The 21978-nt window shown below is 46.6% G+C and overlaps 1 protein-coding gene across 1 annotated transcript in view; it reads left to right on the plus strand.

The window, feature by feature from the left end:
- The window catches only part of LOC140460235 (uncharacterized), a 48146-nt gene extending 32661 nt beyond the window's left edge, over nucleotides 1-15485 (plus strand). The window contains exons 1-2 of the mRNA XM_072554666.1: nucleotides 2772-2898; nucleotides 13444-15485. Coding sequence (XP_072410767.1) covers nucleotides 13766-14956 — 1191 coding nt within the window. The 5' untranslated portion in view covers nucleotides 2772-2898; nucleotides 13444-13765 and the 3' untranslated portion in view covers nucleotides 14957-15485. Of the gene's footprint in view, nucleotides 2899-13443 lie in introns of the transcript that reaches the window.
- The last annotated feature ends 6493 nt before the right edge of the window (nucleotides 15486-21978 follow it).

The raw sequence follows: 21978 nt of genomic DNA on the forward strand, positions 1-21978 counted from the left end.
TGTCTCCGTTCTCTGCAGGTAGCAGCTTGCTCTGTAGTCGGTGTCTATCTGGCGCCAGGATTCGGGAACCGATGTGCTCAGAGCAGGAGAAGTGGGAAAGGATGGTTGCAGCGGGTGTGGTCCAACCATGTCAGGAGGAGAGAGCCTCTGCTGAGGCCGCACGAGAAATTAGAAGCGACAAGGCAGAACCTCAAATGTCTGGGTGGCATGGTGGTTCAGTGGTTAGCACTGGTGCCTCACAGTGTAAGGGACCCAGGTTAAATTCCAGCCTCGGGCGACAGCCTGTGTCCATTCTGGGACGTTCTCAGTCTCGTGTCTGCGTCTGTTAACTCCGGGTTTTCTCCCACAGTCCAACGATCTGCAGTTGAGGGTGGATCGGCCGTGCTGAAGTGTCCAGGGATGTGCAGGTTAGGGTGCATTAGCCATGGGTAGCTCCAGGGTAAGCGGGTTGGTCTGGGTGGGATGCTGTTCGGAAGGTCGGTGTGAATTCGATGGGCTGAATGGCCCGTAAGAATTAAATGATTCCACTGCCTTAGCCACGTGTATATCGAGAAATGGTTGTCCCAAGTCTGCTGTGGGAGGAGTGGGTTTCAGTTTGTGGGCGACTAACACCGGTCCTGGCGAAGGTGGGATTAGTGTTGTCTCTCCCCCCACCCCTCTGCACCCCCATTGCTCCTGCTTTCTCTCCCCCAGTCTTTCTCTTCCTCCCCACCCCACCATCTGCCCCTGTCCTTTCTCTCTCCTCACACTCTGCACGCCCATTCTCTCTCCCTCATCCCCTGCACCCTCATTCTCTTTCCCCCATCCTCCCCAGTCTGTCTTTATGCCCCAACCATGTTCCCTGTCCATTTTCTCTCTCTTCCCTACCCTCTGCCCCTTTGTCCATTGTCTCTCTCTCTCTCTCCCTCTCTCTCTCTCCCTCTCCCCTCCCAACCCCCCCAACCCCCCCCCCCAACCCCCCCCCCCAACCCCCCCCCCCAACCCCCCCCCCAACCCCCCCCCAACCCCCCCCCAACCCCCCCCCCAACCCCCCCACCCCCAACCCCCCCCCCAACCCCCCCACCCCCAACCCCCCCCCCAACCCCCCCACCCCCAACCCCCCCCCCAACCCCCCCACCCCCAACCCCCCCCCCAACCCCCCCACCCCCCAGCTGTCCTTACTCGTGCCTCGAGCCCTCTTTGATCGCTGTATTAAGCCCTTCTAAGGAGAGACAGAGAGAATGGATGGCGATGACAGGGGTGTGCAAGAAATGGCTGATCTTTAAGATTGAGAAGAGCTAAAATGATATATTCAGAAACATCGTTAAAGTCTGAAAGCACGTTCAATTTTAAAGTAAAGCTGTAGACCGTCTTTCGGAAACTTGCAGTGAAATGCGCAACGTTGTTTCTCCTGCTCCTCCGACGCTGCCTGACTGGCTGTGCTTGTCTAGCACCACATTCTTTGACTTTGAAATATGTGCAGGTAGGCCACCGCTCAGGACAGACTGCAAAGGGTGAATGGCATATTCCTAGTCTTGTGAAATTGGTTCAGACTATGTTGAAATAGAGTAATTAAGAGATGGAGAGCAGGGAAACAAACCCTTCGGTCCATGCCAACTAGATATCCTAATTTAATCTAATGATCTATTTGCCAGGACTTGGCCCATATCCGTTCTGACTCATATACCCATCTAGATGCCTTTTAACTGTTGTAGTTGGCCAGCCTCCACCATTTCCTTTTGCAGCTTGTTCAATACATGTCTGCATGAAAATGTTACCCCTCAGGCCCCTTTTAAATCTTTCCCCTCTTACCCAAAACCTACGCCCCTCTAGTTTGGGACTCCTGTCAGAGAATTGTCCAATTATGAATAAAGCTTGTACGCAGACCTTATGAAATTGATTGATACGTTTGTTTATTTCACTATATACTGTAGTGGAAGAGGTCACTGACCACTAAGCAGAGAATGACTGCTCTGCATTGATGATTCACAACCTCCCCACCCAGGTACAAGCATATGCAGTTTATTAAGGGTATTATTAAGGGATTGATAGTCGATTGTAAGACAATACTGTTTTAATTCCAGTTGACAGTTTAATAGTTTTGAAAGCAGGCTAACAATGCTTAAACAGTATCAATCTACTAAACAATGTGCAGTCAGCTCGTCTAAAGGCATTGATAAAGTAATCAGGAATATCCTGTCTACATTGAGTATCTTGGTGACATCTAGTCTGCAGGACTATTGTGTCGGCTGGATTCCTGGGGATGCAGAGAGAGCCTTCGGGGCTTCTGGAAGTGCAATGTCAATGTGAGTTAATGAATCACATTCACGGGTCGTTTACATAACATGTTCCTCCGATGAGGTAATGGTTCGTTTACTGTCCGTTTCTGGGTGTAGCTAATTTGAGGCACCAATGGCATTGTGGGTAAGCCATCTTTTCCCTAGGGAGAAACATGGTTTCTGTAGGCAACATGGTTTTCCTTTCTCCCACAACTCCCCTACCCTGGGGAAAAGGCATACACAGTTGAGTAGCCATGCAGATAAAATGCAAAAGGATTAAAATGTTGAGCCACAGAGTTTTAAAAAGAAATTGTGACTCCAGCCTTTATTTCTCCTGTTGGCATTTGTACACTTAAAATGTCAATAACATCGCCATAGGGCATATTGCGCATGCACGCCGGTGTCAGCAAAGCACTGTGCATGTTCCTCGCTGTCGGCAGACTGGGCGGGCGAATTTCTTTTGATGGACCAATGGGAGGCCCTGGAGGACCGGAAGGAGTCCTGTCCTCCTGCCAATCAGAGTCCAGCTATTGTCTGAATGCGGAAGTTGGAGCACGAGCTTCTGAAACCACTATTGCTCTCACTCAGTGAAAATTAAGCTTTACTCCAGATTGCAACGTTGTTCCTCTCTCCAACATCTGTGAGTACAACACTCTTTTCCTCAGCCTCCCCTTTTTCCATTTCTTTTTGTTTCATTCTGGGGTTCGATTGTTGATGTGCAGCGACTGTGAGGAAAAGGAGTGAATCCAGGCAGGGGACAGACTGTGGAAAAGTTGGTCCAGGTCTGTGTCTCAGTTGGCAAACACATGGCAAATGTGGTACCCCAATGTAAAGGTACAGCCTTTGCTGTGAGAGAAATTGCAGAAAGGAGTGTGCATTGTTTATTGGTGATTATATTGGGTTGTGGAGAAAGTGAGGACTGCAGATGCTGGAGATCAGAATCGAAAAGTGTGGCACTGGAAAAGCGCAGCAGGTCTGAGAAGAGGGAGTGTGTCGACGTTTTAGGCATGAGCCCTTCATCAGGAATGATGTGTGGATGTACAAAGGGGCCTCCGCGTCCTTCTACACCAGTCACTGCCAGTTGTAGCAAACAATGAGCAAGTTAAGTGGTATATTAGCAAGAAGAATTGCGTTCAGAAGTGGGGATGCCTTCCTGCAGTTAGGGGGGTCGTTGAATATATTCAAGGCTGGGTTAATCTGATTTTTGAACAACAAAGCAGTGGATGGTTATGGGGAAGGCGAGAAAATGGTTTTACGTGTATAGAACAGTTAAGTAGTCATACAGCACAGAAACAGACCCTTTAGTCCAACTAGTCCATGCTGACTACGTTCTTAAATTAAACTAGTCCTATTTGCCTGTGTTTGGCCCATAATCCTCCAAATCTTTCCTATTCATGTACTTATCCAAATGTTTTTTAACTGTTATAACTTCACCTCTCAGCATAAGTCTCAACCATCTTGATCTCAAGAACCTATCAATCGCTGTCTTAAATATACTCAGTGACCTGGCCTCCACAGCCTTCTGTGGCAATGAATTCCATCGATTCCCCACTCTCTGGCAGAAGAAGCTTCTCCTTATCTCTGCTCTAAAAGTCTCCCTTTTATTCAAAGATGGTGTCCTCGGCTCCTAGTCTCTCCTACCACTGGAAACATCTTCCCAGCATCCACTCTGTCCAGATGGTTCAGTATTCTGTATGTATCAGTTAGATCCCTGTTGAGTGTGGGCCTGTTAATCAGCATGAACCAAACCCTTCAGGGTGAGGTACAGCAGGGATTAGGTTCAGCAAAGTGAGAATGGAGGGATTGTGTGTGTGTGGGATGGAGATTTTCAGCTTGAAGGGAATGAGAGGGGAACGAAGTTCGCTATGGATTAGAATTGATCGGGATGGGCTGATGGGTCGAGGAGTGGCAGATAGAGTTGAATTTAGATATCTGGGAGGTGTTGCACTTTGGTAAAGCAGTGCAGGCAGGACTTACACAGTTAGTGGGGAATGTTGCCGAGCAAAGAGACCTTGGAGTGTAGGTTCATAGTTCATTGAAAGTGGAGTTGTAGGTCGACGGGTTTGGTATGCCTTCTTGTATCGGTCAGTGCATTGAGTTTCGGAGTTGGGAGGTGATTTTTGCAGCTGTACAGGACCTTGGTTAGGCCACTTTTGGAATATTGTGTGCAATTCTGGTGTCACTGCATTCGGAAAGATGTTATGGAACTTGAAAGGGTTCAGAAAAGATTTACAAGGCAGTTGCCAGATTTGGAGGGGTTGAGTAATAGGCAGAGGCTGAATAGGCTTGGGGCTGTTTTCCCTGGAGCGTTGGAGGCTGAGGGATGTCCTTACACAAGTTTGTAATGGGCATGAATAGGGTGGGTAGGCGAGTCTAGAATCAGAGGGCATAGGTTTGAGGTGAGAGGGGAAGGATTTAAAAGGAACCTGTGGGGCAATGTTTTCACGCAGAGGGTGTTGCGAGCTGCCAGAAGAAGTGGAGGAGACTGGTGAAGTTACAATATTTAAAATACATCTAGGTGGGTACATGAATATAGAGTCAGAGCCAGTCATACTGCATGGAAGCAGACCCTTTGGTCCAACTGGCCCGTGCCTACCATGTTCCCAAATTAAGCTAGACCCACCTACCTGCATTTGGCTCATGTCCCTCCAAACCTTTATGTACGAATCCAAATGTCTTTTAAACATTGTAACTGTACCTGTATCCACCATTCCTCTGGTGTTCATTCAAATGTTGCCCCTCACATCCTTTTAAAATCTTGCATGGTGGCTCAGTGGTTAGCACTTCTGCCTCACAGCGCCAGGGACCCGGGTTCAATTCCAATCTCGGGTGACTGTCTGTGTGGAGTTTGCACATTGTCTGCTTGGGTTTCCTCTGGGTGCTCTGGTTTCCTCCCACAGTCCAAAGATGTGCATTAGTCAGGGGGAGTTGGGTCTGGGTGGGTTACTCTTTGGAGGGTCTGTTGGGCCGAAGGGCCTGTTTCCATACTGTAGGAATTTAATCTAATCTAATCACCTTCAAAATATCCCCCTAGTTTTGAACTCTCCCACCTTCGAGAAAATACCTTTGCTATTTAGCTCATCTAAGCCGCTAATGATTTTGTAAACCTCTATAAAGGTTACTCCCTCTACCACCTACCCTCCAGTGAAGAAAGTCCCAACCTAGCAAATCTTTTCTGAATCCTCTCCAGTTTAGTAATATGCTTACTATAACAGCGTGACCAGAACTGCGCACAGTACTTCAGAACAGGCCTCACCAACAACACCCTTTGGGGATATGGGCCAGATGCTGGTAATTGGGACTAGATTAATTGAGGATATTAGGTCGGCATGGACGAGTTGGACCGAAGGGTTTGTTTCTGTGCTTGTCTGACACTAATCATCTTCTGTGAAAGCAGAAGTGTTGTTGTGAAGGCTGGACTTCCAAAGCAGCTTTCAAACATGTTTTGCCCTTACTGGGAACAGAAGTTACAATGATATCCTTCATTTGTGAGACAGCAAATGAGTGAATACATTTTTGGTGGAAATTGGGAATTCATTGAACTGTGGGGATGAAGTGCTCTAAATAAAGTGTCCTGAGTGAGGAGCCTAGAGAAGGGGTAGGTGGGTTTTTGTTTAAAACTGCTCATTTCTTTCAGCCTCCAAAATTGTATTTCCAACACTGTGCATCAGAAGGAGCGGTGAATCAGTAACTGGTATCGTTAGAAGCCTTACGATTTTCAGTACTGCAGGTATTGCATTGTTCTATCAGCATTTGAAAGATTACTGGCAGCAGTGGGAGGTGTGGGCTGTATTCACCTGAAACAATTAAGCAGTTAGATAACACACATACAAGAGGGCAGGGTGAGACTTGTCTTTCGATTTTTTCAGAAGGTGGGAGGTTCTGAGTGCTGTGATCCGGGGCGTGGACAACTGCGGTAAATCATAGAAGCCCTATAGTGTGGAAGCAAGCCATTCAGCCCATCAAGTCTACGCTGACCTCTCTCTCTCTCTCTCTCTCTCTCTCTCTCTTTCTCTCTCCGTGCTGTGTGTGTGGAATGCGCTGAGATTAGGATGAGGGGACATGGCATGAAGATTAGGGGAAGTAAATTGGGAGCTATAGACCAGTGAGCCTGACGTTGTTGGAGGCAATCCTGAGGGACAGGATGTACATGTATTTGGAAAGACAAGGACTGATTAGGGATAGTCAACATGGCTTTGTGTATGGGAAATCATGTCTCACAAACTTGATTGGGTTTTTTGAAGAAGTAACAAAGAGGATTGCTGAGGGCAGAGCAGTGGAGGTGATCTATATGGATTTCAGTAAGGTGTTCGACGAGGTTCCCTGTGGGAGACTGTTTAGCAAGATTAGATCTCATGGAATACAGGGAGAACTAGCCATTTGGATATAGAGTCGGGAGTGTGATGCTGGAAAAGCACAGCCGGTTAGGCATCATCCGAGGAGTAGAAGAATTGATATTTTGGGCAGAAGCCCTTCATCAGGAAGGATTTGGGTACAGAACTGGCTCAAAGGTGGTGGTGGAGGTTTGTTTTACAGACTGGAGGCCTGTGACCAGTGGAGTGCCACAAGGATTGGTGCTGGGTCCTCTACCTTTCATCATTTATATAAATGATTTGAATGTGTGTTTAAGAGGTATAGTTAGTAAGTTTGCAGATGACACCAAAATTGGAGATGTAGTGAACAGTGAAGAAGGTTACCTCGGATTACAACGGGATCTTGATCAGATGAGCCAATGGGGAGTGGCAGTTGCAATTTAATTTAGATAAATGAGAGTTGCTGCATTTTGGGAAAGCAAATCTTAGCAGGACTTGTATTCTTTATGGTAAGGTCCTGGAGAGTATTGCTGAACAAAGAGACCTTGGAGTGCAGGTTCATAACTCCTTGAAAGTGGAGTCGCAGGTAGATAAGAAGGCGTTTGGTCTGCTTTCCTTTATTGGTCAGACTATTGAGTACAGAGTTGGGAGGTCATGTTTAGATTAGATTAGATCACTTACAGTGTGGAAACAGGCCCTTCGGCCCAACAAGTCCACACCGACCCGCAACCCACCCAGACCCGTTAACTTGCACCTAATACTATGGGCAATTTAGCATGGCCAATTCACCTAACCGGGACATCTTTGTGACTGTGGGAGGAAACCGGAGCACCCGGAGGAAACCCACGCAGACACGGGGAGAATGTGCAAACTCCACACAGTCAGTCGCCTGAGGTGGGAATTGAACCCGGGTCTCTGGCGCTGTGAGGCAGCAGTGCTAACCACTGTGCCGTACTGCTATACAGGACATTGGTTAGGCCACTTTTGCTTGCAGTTCTGGTCGCCTTCACATTGGAAAGATGTTGCGAAACTTGAAAGGATTCAGAAAAGATTTACAAGGCTGTTGCCAGGGTTTGGAGGATTTGAGCTACAGGGAGAGTTGAGTAGGCTAAGGCCATTTTCTCTCGAGCGTCGGAGGCTGAGGGGTGATCTCGTAGAGGTTTACAAAATCATGAGAGGCATGGATAGGTTAAATAGACAAGGTCTTTTCCCTGGGGTGGGTGAATCCAGAACGAGAGGGCATAGGTTTAAGGTGAGAAGGGAAAGATATAAAAGAGACCTAAGGGGCAACGTTTTCATGTACGTGTGTGGAATGCGCTGCCAGAGGAAGTGGTGGAGGCTGGTACAATTCCAATATTTAAAAGGCATCTGGATGGGTATATGAATAGGAAGGGTTTGGAGGGATATGGGCCAGGTGCTGGCAGGTGGGACTAGATTGGGTTGGGATATCTGGTCGGCAGGGACGGGTTGAACCGAAGGGTCTGCTTCTGTGATGTCTGTCTCTATGACAGAGGTGAGGATGAACTGCTTTTCCCGGACAGTCATGAATCTATGGAATTCTGTGCCCAAGGAAACAGTAGAGGCAGCTTCGTCAGCTATATTCAAGACGCAGTTGGATAGGGTTTTGCACAGTCCGGGAATTAAGGGTGTCAGATAATGAAGGTAGGAGGAGCTGAGACAATGGATAGATCAGCCATGATCTTAATGAATGGTGGAGCAGGCTGGATGGGCCAAATGGCCTACTGCTGCTTCTATTACTATGAATATATAACTCTGTATTTCTCATTGGCTAACCCACCTAACCTGGACACTATAGGCAATTTAGTATGGCCAGTCCAAATCAAGGCATGTGAGCAATGTAGTGATGTAAAAAATGAACATCAGGGAATGATAAAAAAGGACAAGGAGAATAAATCGACCAGCAATCAATGATGGATTCAAAACATCCCAAAATTGAAACTAAAAACAGTGTGTCTGAATGTGTGCTGCATTGTAACAAAAGTGAATGAATTGACTGTACACGTTGAAGAGAATAATTAGGATCTGAGATTCCTTACAGAGACATGGCTTCAGGATGACAAGGATTGGATGTGGCATTCAAGTTGAATGGGAAGCTGGATAAAGGTAGAGGGTTGGCACTGTTAATCAAAGCACTGATAACATGGTCGTCTGGTGTCAGCTCGAATTACAGGTCCTGATTTCTCCGTTGAAAATGTGTTGCTGGAAAAGCGTAGCAGGTCAGGCAGCATCCAAGGAACAGGAGAACTGACGTTTCGGGCATCAGCCCTTCTTCAGGATACATTCCGACCCGGACTCCGGACTACGTTCCGACCAACAAAATTTGGACCCAACCAGGATTTCTCCTCCTGATTTCTCTGTCCTCTGTTGATCTCCCTATTCCCACATGGATAAATGGCATCTGTTCTCAGCTGTGTGGGATTTCTGCTGATGCTCTGACCCCCTTTTGGAACAATACAATATTCAGTTAATCAGGACCCAGCCCACACAATCCCAGCCTGTCAACCATCCAGACAGAGAAGAGTCATGGTAGCAGGGAATAAAAGAAGAAAAATGATACAAAATTAGAAATAAATAAGCACGAGCACCGACTACATAATGTTTGTTCATTAGGAAGTAAACTAGAAATCAGGGTATCCCAGGATTCTTATAGTGCCCTAATTGTGGAATTCTCTCTCCTTACATCTAACTATTAGTACCCAGCTATGATTTACAAGTATATTTACAGCAACAGAAATAAAGTATCTGTTAACAAATAGACATCAAGATATACAGCACAGAAATAGACTTTTCAATCCAACACATCCATGCTGACAAGATATCCTTTGTAAATCTAGTTCCATTTTCCAGCATTTGGCCTGTATACCTCCAAACCCTTCCTATTCACATACCCATCCAGATGCCTTTTAAATGTAATTGTACCGGCCACTTCCTCTGGCAGCTCATTCCATACACGCACCACCCTCTGTGTGGAAAAGTTGCCCCCCTTAGGTCCCTTTTAAATCTTTCTCCTCTTACCCTCAACCTCTACTCTCTGGTTTTAGATACCCCCACCCTGGAGAAAAGACCTTGCCTATTTACTCTACCCATGCCCTTTGAGTTTATAAACCTCCATAAGGTTACCCCTCAACCTCCAATGTTCCAGGGAAAACAGCCCCATTCTATTCAGTGTTTCCTAATACCTCAAAACCTCCTACCCCGGTGACATTCTTATGAATCTTTTCTGCACCTTCTCAAGTTTTACAACATCCTTCCTATCCTATAGTAGGGAGACCAGAATCAAATGCAATATTCTAAAAATAGCATATCAAATGTCCTGTTCAGCTGCAACATGACTTCCCAACTCTTATACCCAATTCATTCAATGGGCCAAATGGCCTGTTTCTGCACTTCAGGGACTTTATGATTTTATCCAGTGTCTCATCAATTTTTAGTCACTATCTCCGTTATACAGTGTGTCAGGGTGGGATCACCGGTACCAGAATTGCACACAATACTCCAAAGGTGGCCTAACCAATGTCCTGTGAAGTGGACTATCCTGTCTACCTGCGATTCCACTTTCATAAAACTAAGAACCTGCCACAGAGTCACACAGCATGGAAACAGACTATAATCCCAAAATTAAACTAGTCTCTCCTGCCTGCTCCTGACCTGTATCCTTCCAAATTTTTCCCTTTCATGCACTTATCCAAATATTTTTTAATTGTATCCCCATCCACCACTTCCTAAGGAAGTTCATTCCACACATGAATCACCCTCCGTGTATGATTAGTATTTGAATGGCAAGGATGAGGTTGAATTGAAATGGTTCATAAAATAAATAGTTATTCCAAACCCCCTACAGCAGGTTTGGTAGCAACTGCAACTCAGGAGTCTCTCAAATCGCTATTGCCTTGGAGTTGGGGGTGGAGGGGAGGGCAAGTGTTGGATTCGCAGAGGAGGAGATTTTCTGTGAGGGTGAAGCTAAAATGAAACCACGTTCTTTGCTTGATCTCAATGCATTGACTTGGAGGAGAGTGAAGGAAGTTTGCAAACTGTCCTCCCCTCCACACATGCCTCAGCTGCAGGGCTGCGCAGGCGCAGTGCGGGCCCACTGTCAGCCCCGCCCCCACGATCCATTGTGAACGTCACAACCCGGAAGTAGCCCTGTCCAGTTTCAGGGTTTGGAGATGCCTGTGTTGGTCTGAGGTGCAAAGTTAAAAATCCCACAACATCTGGTTATAGTCCAAGTTTATTTGGCAGCACTAGCTATCTGAGCGCTGCTCCTTTTGTCAGGTAGTTGTCGAGTATAAGATCACAAGACATAGAATTTATAACTAAAGTTTACAACTGGAATTATACATTGAAAACAACCTGGATTGTTCAAGTCTCTCATCTTTTAGAATGACCAGGTTGGTTTCAGTTCTTTCATATGTAAATCCCAGAACTTTTTTTTTAAAAAAGTTAAAATTCTCAAGTGAACTTTAACAATAGCAACATCTTTTTTGTCCCAGGGCAAGAGGGTTGTCACTGGCTAGACCAGCATTTATTGTCTATCTGTAATTACCCTGGAGAAGGTCAAGATGAGCTACTTTCTTGAAGCGCAGTTCTTGAAGGGGCTGGGTCACCCACAGTGCTAATAGGGCAGGAATTCCAGGATTTAGACCTGCAATAGTGAAGAACCAATAATATATTTCCAATTCAGGATGGTGAGTAGCTTAGAGAAGAACTTTCAGGTGTTTCTGTTCTTATTGCATCCTTCTGGATAATATGGGTTGTGGATTTGGAAGGTGCAGTCCAAGGAGCTCAGAAAAGATTTACAAGGATGTTGCCAGGGTTGTAGGATTTAAGCTATAGGGAGAGGCTGAACAGGCTGGGGCTGTTTTCTCTGGAGTGTCAGAGGCTGAGGGGTGACCTTATAGAGGTTTACAAAATTATGAGGGGCATGGATAGGGTAAATAGACAAAGTCTTTTCCCTGGGCTGGGGAGTGCAGAACAAGAGGGCATAGGTTTAGGGTGAGAGGGGAAAGATATAAAAGAGACCTAAAGGGGCAACCTTTTCACGCAGAGGGTGGTACATGTATGGAATGAGCTGCCAGAGGAAGTGGTGGATGCTGGTACAATTGCAACATTTAAGAGGCATTTGCATGGGTATATGAATATGAAGGGTTTGGAGGGATATGGGCCGGGTGCTGGCAGGTGGGACTAGATTGGGTTGGGATATCTGGTCGGCATGGACGGGTTGGACGGAAGGGTCTGTTTCCATGCTATACATCTCTATGACTCTATGATTCTAATAGGTGCCAAGTCATGTCTCACTAAGGTGTGAGGTGCCCTGTGTGAGGCTGTCTGTGCCCCAATGTTCAGACTGATTCTATTTCTAAAAGGGATTTCCAGAATCCTACATAGATTCATGCAGTTTTTGAGCAAAATAAAATATAATTCTGCAAGTACAAATTTGCCCCACAAACTTGTGTGTGTGTGGGGGCGGCAGGGTGTGAGAGAGTGTGTATGTGTGAGAGGGTGCGTGCGTGGGTGTGAGCATATAAGAGAGGGTCTATAGGAGTGTGTGTGTGTAGTGCACCTGTAGTGTGACATGAACCCAGTTGAGGTCATCCCCATGGGTACTGAACTTGGATATCAGCCTCTGCTCAGCCACTTTATCGTTGTTGCCTGTCCTGATGTCTGTCTTGGAAGATGGTCACCCAAAGGTCCAAGGTCGAATGTCCCGCCCCACTGAAGTGTTTCCCGACTGGGAGGGAACACTCCTGCCTGGTGATTGTTGTGCAATGTCCATTCGTCCATTACCATAGCCTCTGCTCAGTCTTGCCAACGTACCATGCCTCAGGACATCCTTGCCTGCAGTGTATGAGATAGACAACATTGGCAGAATCTCATGAGTACCTACCGCATACATGTGTAATGGTAGTATCTTGCAGCGTCTGCCATGTGGCTTCTGGGAAATACTGGACAACGAAGGGTACTCTGTCAAGTCTGTCTCCTGAGGAGGTCAGTACAGTTTTTTTTTGTGGCACTTCGGGACTGGCGGTCGATGAGTTGAGCATTGTACCCTGTTCTTATGAGGGCATCCTTGAGTCCTTTTCAAGTGTCTATCACATTCCTCCTCATCTGAACAGATCCTATGTATGCTTGACTGTAGACTGTCAGTTTCAGAGTGAAACTCTCTCCCTCTGGGCAAAATCTGGGAGCAAAGCAATGTCTTCCCCCTTTCCATTCCCCATCCTGGGAGGGAGGGTGAGGGGAAACACTGTTCACTTGTAGCAACTGGAGTGAATCCATGGAGGGAGCAGACCCTGCAAAGGTGCTCAGATACTCCCTTGTCCCTCTTAAAGGTATTTTCCTTGAGTATTCCCTCAGTTTGGCACGTATATACAGTTGGCACCCTCAAAGGATCGCTTCTTTGCTCATGTTCACAATTAAAAGGATAGTTTCTCATAGGATTGAGCAGCATTTAAGGGATTGTTAAATTGATATAAAATTATTCTTCACCTAACGTAGTGATGGAATGACGTTCTGTATTTCTTGTCACCTGTTTTATTTATTGGGACAGCAGGAAGTCATTCAGAAACTTTTTTGGCATGCTTTTTTTTCAAGCAGCCCTGACATTTCATTGTCATGTCCTTGATTCAGCTCCATTTCCAGCACCTTTCTCAGCAGCTTGTCATTGTCACCTAAATGAAGTTTTCCTCCATACACACTTAAAGCTATCTGGTTGCATGAGGGTTTTCCGGTTTCTGTGTCCTGGATAATATGTGATCAGCAGGCATCTGGCAATCTACAGGAATTGTCACCTATGTTATGTTTATTTAACTGTACTGACAATGATCACTTACTTTGTGAATTTTTTTTTGCAGGAAGTCATGTGGGGAAAAAAGCCATTGATCTGTCGACTTCTGACAGAGCTCCTTGATTCTTTGGGACTTGAACATCAGCAGCTGTTCAAATGGAGAGAAAATGTTTGCTTTTGACTGCTTGAGAGGTTTTGGACACTAGTGTGGCAGGAAGAATACTGAGACACCCGAGTGAGGGAAATTCAATGCGCTGACTGTGAAAAGTGCTTCAAACCATTTACTCAGCTTGGGGGTATCAAAATCTCACCCCTCACGGTGGGGAGAGACCGTGCACCCATTCTGTTTGTAATTTCAAACACAGCGACACAAGGAAAGTTCCCCCTCCATGGAGAAACCGTGGAAATGTGGGGACTGTGGGAAGGGATTCTCTTCCCCCTCGGCGCTGGAAACCCACAGACGCGTTCACACCGGGGAGAGGCCGTTCAGCTGCTCTCAGTGTGGGCAGAGATTCACTGAAGCATCCCACCTCGTGAGACACCAGCGCGTTCACACCGGGGAGAGACCATTTACCTGCTCAGTGTGCGGGAAAGGATTCAGCCAGATGGGCAATCTACAGACGCACCAGCAGGTTCACACGGGAGAGAAGCCGTTCACCTGCCCCGTATGTGGGAAGGGATTTGCTCAGGCATCTCGACTGTTAATCCATAAGCGCGTTCACACCGGGGAGAGGCCGTTCACCTGCTCTGTGTGCGGGAAGGGTTTCAGTCAGATGGGCAACTTGCAGACGCACCAGCGGGTCCACACGGGAGAGAAGCCATTCACCTGCCCTGTGTGTGGGAAGGGGTTTGTTCAATCATCTCGACTGTTAATCCATAAGCGGGTCCACACCGGGGAGAGGCCATTCACCTGCTCAGTGTGCGGGAAGGGATTCACTCAGTCATCTACACTCCTGATCCACCAGCGGGTACACACCGGGGAGAGACCATTCACCTGCACCGTGTGCGGGAAGGGATTCACCCAGTCCTCTACACTCCAGATCCACCAGCGGGTCCACACCGGGGAGAAGCCGTTCACCTGCTCAGTGTGCGGGAAGGGATTCAGTCGGATGGGCAACCTGCAGATGCACCAGCGGGTCCACACGGGAGAGAAGCCATTCACCTGCTCAGTGTGTGGGAAGGGGTTTGCTCAGTCAGCTGCACTCCTAACCCACCAGCGGGTCCACACCGGGGAGAGACCATTCACCTGCTCTCAGTGTGGGAAGGGATTCATCAACTCTTCCGCCCTGCTGACCCACCAGCGGGTCCACACGGGGGAGAGGCCATTCACCTGCTTTGATTGCGGGAAGGGATTCATCAATTCTTTTGCCCTGCTGACCCACCAGCGGGTCCACACCAGAGAGAGGCCATTCACCAGCTCACTGCGGGAAGGCTTAATCAATTCTTCCACTCCACTGACCCACCGGCAGGTACACACCGGGGAGAGGCCGTTCACCTGCTGTCACTGTGGGAAAGGATTCACCCGGTCCTCCCACCTGCGGAGGCACCAGCGAGTTCACGAGCCACCGCAGGTGGATTGAAGGAACAACGGCTGAGAGCCATTATCGACTGTACTATTAACCCAGTTCTGAGAACGTGTGTAGGGTATAAGGCGGCAGGGAAAGAGGTCTGTTCTGTGTTTTGTGAAACAAGAGATTCAGCTGAGCATGACTCTGATCAGATAAGAACTTGCAGTTAACAGTGGGTGCTGGAGGCAAGGTAATGGATTAACAAGGTGGAAAAGCAGTCATTATGTAGAGTAACAATATTGGAAGCATTCAGTGTGCAAAGTCGGCCTAACAGGGGAAAAGTATCCATTGTATGAATCCAGTTAACAAGGTTAAGAACATTAATTGTATAACAGTAAAGGGCTTGGTCTCTGCTATTGATGCTCATTGATTGTAACGGTCACCCACTTAATATGTATATTGCCTTATCTGGATGCTCTTCCCTGTAAAATGACGATATAATTCATTGAGAAATTGCTGTTTCAGAGAAGACCGTGAACTCATGTCTTTGAGCATGTGAGCTGTCTCCCACCAGGGCCCGGAATAAAAATGAAAGAGGTAAACCCATACTGTGTCTCAGAGTTTTGCTTTGACGGGGGGGGGGGGGGGGGGGAGGTGGAATACTGGACAACACCAGGTTCAAACACTGCATCGGCAGTTGACAGAATTGGAATTCGGTCAGAAATCCTGTGTTCAGCATCTAATGATGAAACCATTTTCGGGGGAAAAGAAAAACCATCTGATTCACTCTTATCACTTTTAGGGAAGGAAACTGCCGTTGCAGGAAAGCATTCAGTCAGTGGTCCCGGCTGCATCCTTTATCCAGTCTGTCCTACACTGTGGGTCTGGAGTCACGTGGTGTGGTTGACTGCACCTCCCCTCCCCACCCACCCCCCCCCCCCCCCCGTGCCCCCCAACTTCCAGCAAATGAATAGGGAGAAACTGACTTGGAAAGGGTGACTGGTTTCCAGCATCTGCAGTCCTCACTTTTGCCTAATTTCAACCCAGAGTCTAGATGAAGGGCTTTTGCTCGAAATGTTGGTTTTCCTGCTCCTCGGATGCTGCCTCCTGACCTGCTGTGCTTTTCCAGCACCACTCTAATCTAAATGACTGGGTTGAAATTGCTGAGGTGAGGCAATACTTCCTACGGGTTAAGGCTGTACCAAGGATCCAATTACAAAGGGACAACTCAGTACTGATCAATAGTAAAGCAAGTGGGCTTTGACCTTGAGCTGTATTTTTTTTAAAAAAGGCTACTTTTCATAATGCCCTATTGTTGGGGAGATCTAAAGCTGTAACAATGTTGGGTGGCAGTAAAGGTTACCTGAACTTAGTGCCGGGCTCAGGCTCTCATTGAAAACTATGAGATAAAACAGGTTTTTGTTTTAAAGCTGCTCAATTAAGGACAAAAGGGTAACTAGGGAGAGAATAGGGCCCCTCAAAGATCAGCAAGGCGGCCTTTGTGTGGAGCCACAGAAAATGGGGGAGATACTAAATGAGTATTTTGCATCCGTATTTACTGTGGAAAAGGATATGGAAGATATAGACTGAAGGGAAATAGATGATGATGTCTTGCAAAATGTCCAGATTACAGAGGAGGAAGTGTTGGATGTCTTGAAACGGGTAAAGGTGTACCCTAGAACTCTGTGGGAAGCTAGAGAAGTGATTGCTGGGCCTCTTGCTGAGATACTTGTATCATTGATAGTCACAGGTGAGGTGTCGGAAGACTGGAGGTTGGCTAACGTGGTGCCATTGTTTAAGAAAGGTGGTGAGGACAAGCCAGGGAACTATAGACTAGTGAGCTTGATGTTGGTGATGGGCAAGTTGTTGGAGGGAATCCTGAGGGACAGGATGTACATGTATTTGGAAAGGCAAGGACTGATTCAGGATAGTCAACATGGCTTTGTGTGTGGGAAATCATGTCTCACAAACTTGATTGAGTTTTTTGAGGAAGTAACAAAGAGGATTGATGAGGGCATAGCAGTAGGTGTGATCTATATGGACTTCAGTAAGGTGTTCGACAAGGTTCCCCATCGGAGACTGATTAGCAAGGTTAGATCTCATAGAATATAGGGAGAGCTAGCCATTTGGATACAGAACTGACAGAGGGTGGTGGTGGAGGGTTGTTTTTCAGATTGGAGGCCTGTGACCAGTGGAGTGCCACAAGGATCGGTGCTGGGTCCTCTACTTTGGTCATTTATGTAAATGATTTGGATGCGCGTATAAGAGGTTAGTAAGTTTGCAGATGACACCAAAATTGGAGGTGTAGTCGACAGCAAAGAGGGTTACCTCAGATTACAACAGATTCTTGACCAGATGGGCCAATGGGCTGAGAAGTGGCAGATGGAGTTTAATTCAGATAAATGCGAGGTGCTGCATTTTGGGAAAGCAAATCTTAGCAGGACTTGATACACTTAATGGGAGTGTTGCTGAACAAAGAGATCTTGGAGTGCTGGTAGATAGTGGAGTCGCAGGTAGATAGGATAGTGAAGAAGGCGTTTGGTATGCTTTCCTTTATTCATCAGAGTATTGAGTACAGGAGTTGGAGGTCATGTTGCAGCTGTACAGGACATTTGCTAGGCCACTGTTGGAATATTGTGTGCAATTCTGGTCTCCTTCCTATCTGAAAGATGTTGTGAAACTTGAAAGGGTTCAGAAAAGATTTATAAGGATCTTGCCAGGGTTGGAGGGTTTGAGGTATAGGGAGAGGCTGAACAGGCTGGGGCTGTTTTCCTTGGAGTATCAGAGGCTGAGGGTGACCTTATAGAGGTTTACTAAATTGAGGGGTGTGGATAGGGTAAATAGGCAAAGTCTTTTCCCTGGGGTGGGGGAGTCCAGAACTAGAGGGCATAGATTTAGGGCGAGAGGGGAAAGATATAAAAGAAACCTCAGGGGCAACTTTTTCATGCAGAGGGTGGTACGTGTATGGAATGAGCTGCCACGGGAAGTGGTGGAGGCTGGTACAATTGCAACATTTAAGAGGCATTTGGATGGGGATATGAATAGGAAGGGTTTGGAGGGATATGGGCCGTGTGTTGGCAGGTGGGACTAGATTGGGTTGGGATATCTGGTTGGAATGGATGGGTTGGACCGAAGGGTCTGTTTCCGTGCTGTACATCTCTATGACTCTTTCTTTCAGCCTCTTGCACAAAGGTTCCAATGTCGTGTCTCAGAAGGAACAGTGAATGATTAGTTCGTATCGTTAGAAATTGTATATTTTTCAGGACTGCAGATTAATTGTTTCATTGGCATTTTAAAGTTTACTGGCAGCAGTGGGAGGTGTAGGCTGTATTCACTGTAACTAATTTTAAAAATCTCACAACACCAGGTTATAGTCCGACAGGTTCATTTGGGAGGATGAGCTTTCAGAGCGCTGCTCCTTCATCAGGTAGCTGAGGACCAGGATCATAAGACATAGAATTTGTAGCAAAAGACTACAGCGTCATGCAACTGAAATGATATAGTGAACAAATCTAGATTGCTGTTAAGTCTTTAATCTTTTAGAATGGGTTGCAGATTTCAGTTCATTGATACATAAATCCCATAACTACTTTTCGGTCACATTCTCGAGGTCACTTAAGGTTTTATAAAAAGAGGTGACATCTCAGCTCAGACAATGCATGTAAGGTGTGAGGTCAGAGTCTGTCTGTGTCCCAATCTTGAGTCAGACTGGTTCTATTTCCAAAGTAGGAATTTATAAAATATTACATGGATTGACTGCCTACAGATTGAGCAAAATCTGCAAATTTACCCTTACAGACATTTGCGTGTTTGCGTGAGAGTGTGTGCATGCGCACCTGACTTTGTGCATGTGAGTGTGAGTAAGAAAGTGTGTTTGTGTGTGTGCAGGCTTGGTAAAGTGTGTGTTTGTGATGGGGTATAAGCCTGTGCGTGGGGGTGAGTATATAGTGTACCATATTTGGGTCATCTGTAGTGTGATACGAACCCAAGTCCTGGTTGAGGCCATCCACATGGGTACCAAACTTGGCTATCAGCCTCTGCTCAGCCCTGAGAAACGATGAAGCAGTTACACAACACACACTGGAGAGGGCAGGGTGGGACTTGTCTCTTGATTTCCAGAAGATGGGAGGCTCTGGATGCTGTGATCCAGGGCAAACACACGCTGGAGGACCTTTGGCTCAGAGAGGTGGAGCTGGGAGATGGTGGGTGGGGGGGTGCATGAGAAATGGCTGCTTTTTAAATTTGAGAATAGTTATGATATATTCAGAAACATTATTGAAGCCTGAAAGCATTTTTTTTTTCAAAAAGTTACAGACATCTTTCTGGAACTTGCATTGTAATATGCGCAGTTAGGCCACAGCTCAGGCCAGGCTGGAAGGGGGGAATAGTCTTGTGAATTTGGTTCTGACGATGTAGAAATACAGTCATAGAGTTGTAGAGTATAGAAACAAATTCTTCAGTCTGTGCCCGATCAGATATCCTAAATTAATCTTGGCCCATTTGCCAGCACTTGGCCTATATCCCTCGAAACCCTTCCTATTCGTTTACAGATGCCTTTTAAATGTAAGTTTAACAGCCTCCATAACTTCGTTCAATACACGCACCACCCTCTGCATGAGAAAGTTGCCCTTTAGGTCCCCTTTAAATCTCTCCCCTCTAACCCTAAACCTATGTCCCTCTAGCTTGGGACTCCCGTACCCTGAGGGAAATTTCTTTTAGATTAGATTAGATTCCCTACAGTGTGGAAACAGGCCCTTCAGCCCAACCAGTCCACACCGACCCTCCGAAGTGTAATCCACCCAGACCAATTTCCCTCTGAATGATGCACCTAACACTATGCAATTTAGCACGGCCAATTTACTCGACCTGCACATCTTTATGGGAGAAAACCAGAGCACCCGGAGCAAACCCACGCAGACATGGGGAGAGTGTGCAAACTCCACAAACAGTTGGGACCCTGGTGCTGTGAGGCATCAGTGCTAACCACTGAGCCACCGTGCCGCCCCTAAAAGACATACAAAAGTAGAGCAGCCAGACAAAATGCAAAACGAATAAAGTGTTGAGCTGCGGGGGAAAAACAATTGTGTGTCCAGCATTTTTCTCTCTGTTGGCATTTGGGCAATTAAAATTTGTCAGTTAACACGAGCATCTCGACTGAGCATGCCCCCCTGTGTCAGCGAGCATTGTGCCTGCAGATACATACCACCGTCTTTCCATGGGCCAATGGGGTGTTGTGGAGGACCAGAAGTAGTCTTGTCCTCCTGCCAATCAGAGCTCCCCTATTGTCTGAATGCGGAAGTTGGATCTCCTGAAGTTGCTGCTGCTGCTCCTCTCTCTCTGAATGAAGATTGAGCTTCACCCCAGACTGCAACTTCCTTCCTCTGTCCATTATCTGTGAGTACAACACTCTCTTTTCTCACCCTCCCCGTTTTCCATTCCGGGGTTCAATTGTTAACTTGAATAACTGAAAGGAAAGGGAGTGAATCCAGGGAGAGGACAAACTCTGGAAAAGTTGGTCCAGTTGGCAAAGACGTGGTAAGTGCAGTACCACAATGTGAATTTATAGCTTTTGCTGTGAAAAAAAAAACGCAGAAAGGAGGTGCATTGTTTAAATGGTGACATATTGGGATGTGGAGAAAGTGAGGACAGCAGATGCTGGAGATCAGAGTCAAAAAGTGTGACGCTGCAAAAGCACAGCAGGTCAGGCAGCAGCCGAGGAGCAGGAGAATCGACGTTTCGGGCACGAGCCCTTCAGGAATGATGTGTGGATGTACAAAGGGACCTCCTTCTACACCAGTCAATGCTAGTTGTCAGACAGGTGCAGCAAGCAATCAGCAAGGCAAGTGATATATCAGCAAGAGGAATTGTGTTCAGAAGTGGGGATGTCTTCCTGCAGTTACGGGGATATTGAATATATTGAATATATTCAGGGTGGAGTTCAGCTGATTTTTGAACAACAAAGAAATGGATGGTTTTGGGGGAAGGCAAGAAAATGGTTTTAAAGACCAGTACAGAACAGATACAGAGTCATACAGCACAGAAACCGACCCTTCAGTTCAACTAGTGCGTGCTGAGTATGTTCTCAAATTAAACTAGTCCCACCTGCAAATGTTTGACCCATATCCCTCTGAAACTTTCCTATTCGTGGACTTATCCAAAATGTCTTTTGAATTCAAAGTTTGTGAGAAAATTTGTAGCTCGGGTGCTCGTTGTTGTGGTTCTGTTCGCCGAGCTGGGAATTTGTGTTGCAGACATTTCGTCCCCTGTCTAGGGGATATCCTCAGTGTTTGGGAGCCTCCTGTGAAGCACTTCTGTGATGTTTCCTCCGGCATTTATACTGATTTGTACCTGCCGCTTCCGGTTGTCAGTTCCAGCTGTCCGCTGCAGTGGTCGGTATATTGGGTTCAGGTCGATGTGTTTGTTCATAGAATCTGTGGATGAGTGCCATACCTCTAGAAATTCCCTGGCTGTTCTCTGTTTGGCTTGTCCTATAATAGTAGTGTTGTCCCAGTCAAACTCATGTTGCTTGTCATCTGTGTGTGTGGCTACTAAGGATAGCTGGTCGTGTCATTTCATGGCTAGTTGGTGTTCATGGATGCAGATCGTTAGCTGTCTTCCTGTTTATCCTGTGTAGTGTTTTGTGCAATTCTTGCATGGGATTTTGTATACTACGTTGGTTTTGCTCATGCTGGGTATTGGGTCCCTTGTTCTGGTCGGTTGTTGTCTGAGAGTGGCTGTTGGTTTGTGTGCTGTTATGAGTCCTAGTGGTCGCAGTAGTCTGGCTGTCAGTTCGGAAATGCTCTTGGTGTATGGTAGTGTGGCTAGTCCTTTGGGTTGCTGCATGTCCTCGTTCCGTTGTCTTTCCCTTAGGCATCTGTTGATGAAATTGCGAAATTGTTGATGAACTACGAAAGCAACCACCCCAACACACACACAAAAGTAGTTGCATCAAGACACTGTTCAAAAGGGCTACAAACACACTGCAGTACACCAGAACTGCAAAAAGAGGAAGAACAACACTTATACAATGTATTCGCCAAAAATGGATACCAGCGCAATTTCATCAACAGATGCTTAAGGGAAAGACAATGGAA

Source organism: Chiloscyllium punctatum, chromosome 36 (assembly GCF_047496795.1).
Source record: "Chiloscyllium punctatum isolate Juve2018m chromosome 36, sChiPun1.3, whole genome shotgun sequence".
Lineage (NCBI taxonomy): Eukaryota > Metazoa > Chordata > Chondrichthyes > Orectolobiformes > Hemiscylliidae > Chiloscyllium > Chiloscyllium punctatum.